The following is a 10,253-nucleotide window of genomic DNA, read 5'->3' on the forward strand; positions in this document are numbered from 1 at the left end:
TGTGGGCTTTTTGCTACAATTTTGTCTTCACATACAGTGTTTTACTTGGTTCTCACAACACTTATAAAACACGATCAAGAACTACCTCCATTTTAAAGATGAGCAAATTAGAGGTCCCAGTGATGAAATGCCTTACCACCCTGAGATCGTAGACATGTTAGAAGTTGATAGAACTTCTACTAGTTCTGTCATCAACTCTCTATACCCAGCCTAATACCCTTGGCACCCTACCAGCCTGAGGAGGGATCCTCTCAGGAGTAGATTGCTCATTGGTTGGGTAGGCAGATTATATGTTCAGTAAATCCTCTCCCAATGCTCTCTTTCTCTAAATTGATTCTTCTGTGATTTCTTTGCTTTTGGTCCATTTAGAAAGGTAGTATGGCAGACTGTGTATTTCAAAGATGACTGCAACAATATCTTCCTGTACATATGTTTTTCTACAACGTGATCTTGCTACTCTATCAAAACATGGAGTCTCATTCTACCTACCCCCACCCTTGAATCTGGGTAGGCTTGTTGACTGCTTTGACCAGTAGAGTATTACAGAAGTGACATTTCCAAGGTTAGGTGATAAATGGGATGCAGGTTTTGCTTTCTTCTTTCTTTCTTTTTTTTCCCTCTGGAACATTCATGTTTGGAGCCCTGAGCTACCACAAAAAGTTTGACTACCCTGAGGCCACCCTGCTATGAGGAAGCCAAACCACATGGAGAGGCCACTTGTGAGTGTTCCAGTAGACAGTCCTAGTTTTCGAGTTAATCCAGATGTGTAAATGAAAGAGCCTTCAGATCCCAGACATTGATTACCCCCCATTCTTTGAGTTTTCCCAGCTGAGACCCAGGCACTGTGGAGCAGAGACAAGACCTCCCCACTGTGTACTGTGCAAAGTTCTGACCCCGTGAGCTTAGTAAAATGGTTGTTTTAAAATCAGTAGGTTTCTTTTTTATCTTTCCCTTTTTTTTATTATGGTAAAATATACAGGACATAAAATTTACCATTTTACCATAAATTTTGAGGTCATTTTTTAATGCAGCAATACTAATAAGCAGGTGAGAACTTGTGCCATGTTTAGAATAGAGCACATGAACTGATTTATTATTAGATGCTCATTTATTAACATCTGGCTAGGCTTGGTCAGGTGGGCTCACCTGTTATACAGTAGTGGGCTTGTGTTTGAGTATTTGACTCTGGGTCTGTTTCCTCTGGGGTTTTCCTCTTATGAGCCAGCTGCTGCTCCCTTATGGCCCAGTTCCTGTCTGATTTGCTGCTGTACCCAGCACAGTGCCTGGTGCAGAGTGGGAGTTTGATAAATATGAGGGTACTTTAAGAAGTTCGTGGAAAAATAGAATTAAAAGACAATACAAATCTTTCCCTGAACTTTTTGAAGTACCTTTGTATTTGTTAAATGAATGAATAAATTAAAGAATAGAAGGTGGGCTAGGACTCTGGTTATTTTGGGCCTGCTAAACTTACCCTCTTTTGCTGAAATTATTTCTGACATTCTGCCATTTCAGCCCAAGCTGTGAATTGACTTTAAAAATGAAAACCCAACTGCAGCTGGCGTTATTAGTTCCTTATAACAAGAACTGAAAGAGATAGAGCTTAAGTAGTTCTGTTTCTAAGCTTGATTCTTGGGAACTGATGAGCATTTTAATTCAGAAAAGTCTCTTTGCTAGAGGCCAGAAAAAAATGAACTTAGTGCCATGTTGGCTATTCTTAGAGTTAAAGGTCCCAGAGGATTGAACCCAGGCCCATGCCAGGCTCTTGTTACACCCTCTAGCTCAGTGCCATATGTATTTAGGCTCATAGACATTATTTCTAATTGGCCTTGAGTGCTGGGAAGGAAGCGAAGTCTGTTGTATCCTCCTCCCCTGTAATACTAGGTTGTTTCTTGCCCCTCCTCTAACTGACTCTACAATATTAGCCAATAAGGAGGTGAAGGAATAATAATAACTACTAGTTACTAAGTGCTTATACCATGAACAGATTTTCCAGTTACAAAATTAGGTGAACAAAAACAAAACTTTATTTTTCACTTCAGTGTTTATCTTAAAGTGAAGTTTCAATCTCATACTTTCCAACTCAACTTCTACCTTCGTTTTCTGCTCCAATCTTTCTCCAGATGACCAGGTGTGTGGTACCAGGGTTACAATCCCATATGCAGGGCTGTAGCAATGTGAACAAGAAGGAAGGAGGGCAGAGGGGTGACTGGGAGCCAGATAGTGCAGTCTTGCTGTTGGTGGTAGGGAAAGGCATGGGGCTGTGAGCAGGGGCACAGGATGATCAATGACATGATCTGACTTATGTTTCAGGACATTCGAGCACCTGTGTGTAGAATGTATGGCAGCCAGGAAGGGAATGAATATGGGGAGAACTAGGAGGAGGCTACTGCAGTAATCTAGGGAGAGATTATGTTGACTTGGACTAACGTGTTGGCTGGCTGTGGGATCGAGGAAAGTGGGGAAAGATGCCATCCCCTGATGGGAGGGTCTGTAACGAATTTGTGGCTATATTTAATCTACCATAGATGAGAAGTCTGAGGCCCAGAAAAAGGAAGTAACTGATCTAAGACCACTCATAAATATCAAGATGGGGGACGGAGTCTGGGTTTTCCAACTTCAGTCCTGCATGGTTCCTTCCCCACCCATGCAGCCTCTTTTGGAAGGAAGATAGAAATGCATGCCCAGGGAAGGGTGAAGGCTTTCACCAAAACCCCAGATACAATGACATCCTTGCCTTCCCAAACCCCACCTTGACGGCGTTAACAGAGCTTTCTGAAAGGACAGGGAAATGAACCAAGTTGTTCACAAGAAGCAGAGGAAGGATGGGTTGGGCAAGGTTTTTAATCCCACCCCCTTCATGATGCCAGAGGAGAAAGGACTGGAATTTAATTGAAAGGATCCTGAGCATGGTTTCTGGGCTCCTCCAGCCATGCATTGGCAAATGTCAATCACCACACAGGTCAGGCTGAGTGGACACTGGCCACATGTTTGTCTTCTCCACTACATAGACTGTGTCTTATCCATCTTAGCATTCCCAGGGTCTAGTAGAGAATTCATGCCACATAAACATTTGCAGAAGGAATGGAGGAATGATGACATCTCTGGACTCTTAAGGTTAGAACGATGTAGTTGTTGCATGGCTATGAGATTCATTACAGAAGCAGATTATAATTACAGTATTCATAAGTATTGTCGTACCTCCATGCCTGGCACAAAGTAGGTTCTCAGTAAATATTTACTGAATGAATGGATGGATGAGTGAATGAGTGAAACTTCTCAATCCATCACTTATGAGCCAGATCCATGGTCACTAGGAAAAACTTGGGAACCTCTGAATGCAGAAATGTGGCTCCACCTAGTGGACAATCCAGTATTATGCCTGGATCTTGAACATTTTCCCCAACTTCTTTTGTTCTGTGACTTCTCCAATTGCTGTTCCTGCTTTACCCACTTTGACACAGACCATCAAGGATGGCAGCATGGTCTTGCAGGTGAGCAGAAGCCTACCTGGATCCCTGAAATGGGCAATTTGAGAAAGATGTTAGGGGACAGAGAAGACTAGATAAGATGAATTGGCTTAGAGCTGCTGCTGTTGTGCCTGTGTGTCCCTGGGCTAGTTCTCAGATCCAAACATAGCCTCTCTTAAAGAGGACCAGTAAGGGGATCTTAACTCTTGGCTTGGTGTTGTCAGCACCATGCTCAGCCAGTGAGCTAACTGCCAACATAGCCTCTCTTGACATGTGGGGACCACCATGGCCATTAGCTGAGAAAACTAGCTTTAGATTGAATAAGGAGCCCAAGGCCTCCCAGCTAATAAGGGTCAAGACCAGGATTTGAACTCACATCCGTCTGATACTCCAGATCCTGTACTGTCGGCCTTGTTCTATACCACTCTTCAGATGCTTCTCTTCTCGAGCCTGGCGCTCTCCTTTTGAGAGGCTGTATATCAAAATGGTAAAGGCTGTGGCTCTGGAGCCAAACTCCCTCAGTTTGAATCCTGATTTTACTTACATACCTACTTGTGAGATGTGTGACCTTGGGCAAGTCACTTAAGCTCTCTCCATTTCGGTTTCCCCCATCTATAAAATGGGACGGCAACAACAAAGCATTGCTATAAAATTTTGCACATGCGCGTGCACATGCACACACACACACAGTCTTTATGTTTTAACTATAAATACATAGTTATATACATATATATTTGCATGTTTATGTGTTTTAACTATTATTTTCTTTTTTATAGGTTTTATAGTTTATTAATCCTCTTGTGAGAAATCTGCATAGTCACCAAAGATAAAGTCACTGCAGAATCTTTACTCCTGCTTTTTACCAGCACTGACATTGGCCTTTGCAGTCACCTGCCGTTCTTCATTCTCTTCTTGTGTCCCTTTCTCTGCTCTTTTTTAAAAAAATTTTTATTTAATCATAATTGATTATACAAATTTTTGGAGTTCAACATTGACATGTTGATCAAATCATATTGAATCATAATTGATTATACATATTTTGGGGGTTTAATGTTGACATATGTTGATCAATATTACTAGCATATATATTGTTACAAATTATACTTATTCTTTATCGTCCTTGTCCAATCTCTCCCCAACCCCCTCTCCCTCCCCCCCCCTCTAATTACCCTATATTTCTTCTCTCCTTCTGAAAGAGTAATGGTTACTCTGTTGATTTGTTGCCTAGATGATCTGTCCAATGCTGAGAGGTGTGTTCAGTTCCCCCAATATAATTGTAGAGCAGATGCTTCTTCTGTCACTCTGGAATGGGCTTTGTGGAGAGAGACATCCTTTTCTTTGGTCTCTGCTGGTGACTCTCCTTGTGTCAATGCACTCCAGTGGCTGGCAGACCATCTGCACAGTGGTTGTGGCGTCTAGCTGCTTTCATGGCAGCCATGGTTATTGTGGTGGCTGTGGTGGGCCACCCACATAGAGGTGATGTTTTTGGCATACTACTTACCTAGTTGATGGTGGCAATGGTGGTGTGCCTGGTTGTGGGAGGAGGTCTGGTCCCTGGCTTCATGCCTCAGGTCCCCAGGAGGGCCCTGTGGCACCTTTTGCTGCTTTCTTGAGGTCTTTTTCTCATACAGGCCATGTCTTGCACATCTGTGTTTGGGTTCATTTTTCTTTGCATAATGCAATGAATTGTAAATCATGCCAAAGCCAGTTGCCTTGCCACCACTAAAATGGGTTCTGAATTCAAATACAAAGATGACATCTGGTGTGGGCTTGTACATTTTGGCTAGTTTTTCCTGAATTTCCGTCTTAGGTTCTATTGCCTTCCCAGAGTGAAGGACATTAATGACCATTCGTTTCCTCTGAATTAGCCAATTGGTCACGAACTTCCTGGTCTGGATAGTTACTGTGTCGTTCATGATGATGGCTGATCCTCAGACAGCCAGGAAGGAAAAAGCTTAACTCATATTTTCTGCCTCTGAACTTTTGCTGTTCCTTGTGACAGCCTCAAAAAGCTGTAAATTTAAACCTTTAATAATTATTTATAGTTACAGACACACACTGATAAGATTAAAGAAAAGAAAACTTTCTCCATTCATCTTTAAGGCTGTATCCCATTACGGGGCAACCCTGCCTGTAGGGCACTATGAATTAATATACAAATTTTATAAATATTGCAATTATATTGTGAATGGTACAAGTATCTTGCATTCCATTATGGGGAGGAGAAGTATTATTTCTTATATGCAAATATTTAAAATAAATTGAAATTTTTATAATCTTGGTTTGGCTTTTCTTCATTTTTATAACTGGAGCTTCCAAAGTGGAGTGACCTGGGTTTCTCTCGACCTTCCAGAAGCCCCAGTCTTTGCCAAGGTACCAGGATTGGAAGAAACTGAGTGCCAGAACTCCCTTTGGAGGACTAAAATGTAACTAGGCCCTCTTGTGGGATGCCCCATGATGACACAACTGACTTAAACAACAAACATTTATTCCTCAACATTCTGGAGGCTGGGAAGTCCAAGATCAGGGTGCCAGCAGATTGTGCTTGGTGACAGCCCACTTCCTGGTTCATAGCGGACTGTCTTCTTACTGTATTCTCACGTGGCCAAAGGGGCAAAGGAGCTCTCTGGGGCCTCCTTATCAGGGCACTAATCCTGTTCATGAGGGCTCTGCCCTTATAACCTAGCCACCTCTCAAATGTCCTACCTTCTAATGCCATCACATTGGGGGTTAGGATTTCAACAAATGAATTTTTGAGGGATATAGACGTTCAGTCTATACACAAACCTTTCAAAACTTCCTTCTCTTAAATCTCCTTCTCCACCTTTTCCCCTTTGGTGTTCTCTTTGTCCCACTGTAGACACAAGCTGGTTTTGGCAAACCTCCTGCATGTGTACGTGGTTTTATAAAAAGCCCTTAACTTTCTGTGTCATCTTTCCCCAGAATGGAATGATTTTTATGTAATGCTTGGCAAAGAAGCTAATTCATAAAGTTTTCAGCAGAAAACAGGTGGCTGGAAAGGATGATTGCATATACAGTGTTCCAAAGCTTTTTACAACGTCCCCCTGGTGAGCAACAGCAGGAAAGGAGCCAGCTAGCAGGTGAGGTAATTTAACAGACATTCACAACGGGCTTGAAAAATATCTCACACCTCTAGTTGTGGGGGAAATCACTGCAATAGAGGGAAGAACAAATGACTGTCAGAAAACACCTCAGAGGGCAGGTGGTTAGCTCACTTGGGAGAGCTCCATGTTGTTAACACAAGGTCAAGGGTTCGGGTCCCCGTACTGGCCAGTCATCCCTCCCTGTTGCCCCACACCCCAGAAGTCTCAGAGAACATGGAATTCTTCAAATGACTTATTGCAGATGAATAAAACATCTTAAGGATCTTCTCCCACATCCCACTCCTGTCCTTTCCCCAAGTGCTGACCATGTATAAATGGTCTCTTCAGACACAGTTTGAAGTATACTCCGACAGAGAGGCACAGAAGAGCCTGATATAGTCACCGCGACCAGGCAGAGCAGAGCAGCACCTCTCCCACCTCGATGTGCTCAGCTAGCACCTGGGCCTCTGGATCAAATGCAGATTCCACGGTAGTAGGTCCCAAGTCAGGACTGAGATTCTGCATCCCCAATAAACTCCCTATGATGCTGATGCTACTGTCTGTGGACCCCATTTTGAGAAAGAAGAGAGTAGAGCACTTATTTTGGAAAAAGGTACAAATGCTTACACAGATGGGAAAACAGTGAGTGGTAGAGCAGAGAAGTGCTCTGACTTGCCCAAGTTGCAAACAACAATACTGGTTGTTTAACAGCGAGGCCGGGGGCTGGCACTCCTGGTTCCTGCGCCAGTGTTCAGGATCCCCTTATGCTGCTTCCCTCATTCCAAGTAGAAAGAGCAGAAGCTGGACTGTAACTTCCCCATCGGATGATTAAAGGATTTGACCCAATGGGAAAGATCCTCTCTTCTTGCTGCATCCTACCTAAATCTACCTAATGAGCCATTACACTCCTTTAAAACAACCATGCGACACTGAGTAGAGACAACCCCCATGCAATAAGCCAGAAACAAAGGCCAGCACCCTCTAACTCAAGGCTGGCATCTCTGAAAGCTTGCACTTTGAGGACCTCTCCTTGCAGCTCAGGCTGGTTGTTCAATGTCCTGACCACCTCTGCCTCAACCTTACAGCTATTTACCTGTTTCCTGGTTTTGCTGGAAAAAAAAAGAACCCTCATGTACTGGACTTTCTCAATCTGCCTTTGAACTCTTGTTCCCCGAGAATAAGGCATCTTAAAGATGAAAATGCTGTATATGCAGTAGGACATGGGAGAAAACCGAACCATGTTTCAGCTCCAATAGCCCCATTAAAAAAAAAACCTCAAACACAATAAACCAAAAAACCAGCAACTGTGAAAAAACTAGAATGCCTAGATAAGCTTGAGGATTTGGAGGCAGTTTATTTTCAGGAGGCTTTCGAAAGCTTGCAGCTAAAAGCAAACTCTGTTTTTACAGCAGTCTCAGCAACAGAAAGCAAATGTATCTCTCATCCTCCCCATGGAAATAAAAATAAGAAGCCGGTGCTGTTCTGCAGGGACTGGCCACCAAATGTGCTTTCGTCATCTTTAGGGAATAAAGGCAGGCTTTCTCAGGCTTTGGGGGACTTTTCTCATTTAAAAAGCTTTAGAAGCAGTTGAGTCTTTGAAGTCTTTCTCAGCTCTGACAGGACACCAAAAGCCAAACTTCCCAAACTCAGATTGCTCCCTGTGCCTGGAAAGAGGAGTAAAATCCAGCTTTGTGGTAACAGAGTGAGACCAGGAGGCACATCACTGAGTCGCTGTTTGGGGTGAAATCAGCCTTCAGGTTACTTTCCCCAGACACTTTATTTACCAACAAGGCTGAGCACCCACATTGGTAGGACCTTGGCACTCACATTGGTGGGAACCTGACCCAATAAAAGTCAAAAATCTGAGCTGGGAAAGGCGTGGGCTCTGATGAGAGAAGCTAATGGGCCAGTCACATCTCCTGTTTGACCCAGGGCCGCACCGAGCATGACCATGACAATCAGTAATGTTGGGCCCATCTGCCAGAGGTGGCTGTAGGGGTGGTGGGTCCTCAGTGGCTGTATGCCCACCTCCTGCTACCTCACCTTATACCAAGATTTGCCTTGGCAGCAGCTCAGTACTCCAGGCCATGTCTGCGTGTCAGGGGCATCTTAAGGGACCCCATCTTCTGCTTTCTGGCTCACCTGTAATAATCAATACCTATTAAATATTCAGCATCTGAACTGAATCCTTATAGCACTCAAGACTTCTTTCTCCCCCAAACAACACAACAAAAAAACCACATCCAGAGGAAGCAGACCTCGCCATAATAGCTCATCACAGATACGTATGACTAACGTTTGTCTTAGCCCATTAGGCTTTTTGTCCCTCCTCCAAATAGCTGTCTGAATGGTCATATTTTTGAAAGCAGTGGAGAGTAGGGAAGTATCTTATTCTCTCCCATCGCCTTCTAAGAGAGACATTATAAATGAAGAGGCATGGTAAAGAGGAAGGGCTTAGAAGTCAGATCGATGTGGGTCCACATTCCAGTACTGCCACTTACTTCCTAACCTTGCTGTCTGCACTTTGGTTTCCCTAACTGTAAAATGGGAATAAAAATTCAAACCACATAGGATTTATTGTGAGGATTCAGATAAATGCATATAAAGAGGAACACAAAATATAAAGGAACAGAAAACACTCAAGCCTCCTGTGCACTGAAAATAGACCATGTTATTTCAGTCACATAGAAGTGTCTTGGATGCAGAACGTAGGGGCACGGGTACTCAGGCATTGTTTCTGTCGCCTCTGGGATGAAAGGTGACAATGAGATGACAGTTTCATAGTCAAATTCCCTACCTAAGAGCTCAGAGCAGGAGATGAACAATATGCTGGGGTCCCCGGGGCCTCCAGGGAATGAGGCTGTCAAGAGAGTGTCATGAATCAATCTGGAACCTAGACAATGACGTCTCCTACTCCACAGTGTAAGAAGAATGGAGCAATTAGGCTGCCCCAGCCCAGGTGGCTTACAGAGCCACTGCTGGCCTTTGGGGACCTGAGGGTGCCGGGAAGGTGGATTTAACCATCCGTGATAAGACTGGAGGTGGCCAGCTCCGGGGCATAAACAGTCCCTAGCTTCCGTCTTGCTTTGCTTCCCCCTGCTTGTGTGGCCCTTGGTGAATACCACTGGATGCAATGCTTTCTGCATCTTGACAGAGCTCCACCTCCCACCTTTGCTGCAAGAGTGCTTCTCCATCACCTGTTGTGTTGACACAGTGACATTCCCATTCTGTGGGTGGGAAGACTGAGGCTGGCAGGGGAATTCGCTCACCAGGCACTGTGCCAAACTAATGTATGACTCAGTTTTTCTCTGTTAAGTCCAGTTTTAAAAAATGCCTAACAGATGTGGTTGACATCTGTACAAGTTTACACACCTGGATTTCATTCTACTCTCAAAAATGGCCCTTCCTGAACTTGGTTGCTTTAGCTGAAATCCTTCTTTCTTTTATGAAAAGAAGTCCCATTTCTCAGTGACAAAATTGTGTCTAGCTACTTTTTCTCTTCCCAGGTGGTGAGGTTTTGTGTATCATTTCTTTTCCTTCTGTATTAGATAAGTAAGAATAATGAATTGATCTGCTGCCTCACTAACTTGATGAGGATAAATGGAGCAGCAGGCTTTAATCAAATGCAGCACTGGCAAAAAAAAAAAAAAAAAAAAAGAGAGAAAGAAAGGCTGGGAGGTCA

General features: G+C 43.6%; 1 protein-coding gene across 1 annotated transcript; it reads right to left on the minus strand.

Moving 5' to 3' along the window:
* Positions 1–4,313: 4,313 nt before the first annotated feature.
* LOC134360848 (small ribosomal subunit protein eS24-like) lies at positions 4,314–5,383 on the minus strand. Its single transcript, XM_063075697.1, has 3 exons — positions 5,063–5,383; positions 4,824–4,827; positions 4,314–4,378 (listed from the first exon to the last, which is right to left on the minus strand). Exons 1-3 carry the CDS (start codon positions 5,381–5,383, stop codon positions 4,314–4,316), a joined length of 390 nt encoding a protein of 129 aa, XP_062931767.1.
* Positions 5,384–10,253: the final 4,870 nt, after the last annotated feature.

The sequence above is a fragment of the Cynocephalus volans genome, chromosome 12, assembly GCF_027409185.1.
Source record: "Cynocephalus volans isolate mCynVol1 chromosome 12, mCynVol1.pri, whole genome shotgun sequence".
Lineage (NCBI taxonomy): Eukaryota > Metazoa > Chordata > Mammalia > Dermoptera > Cynocephalidae > Cynocephalus > Cynocephalus volans.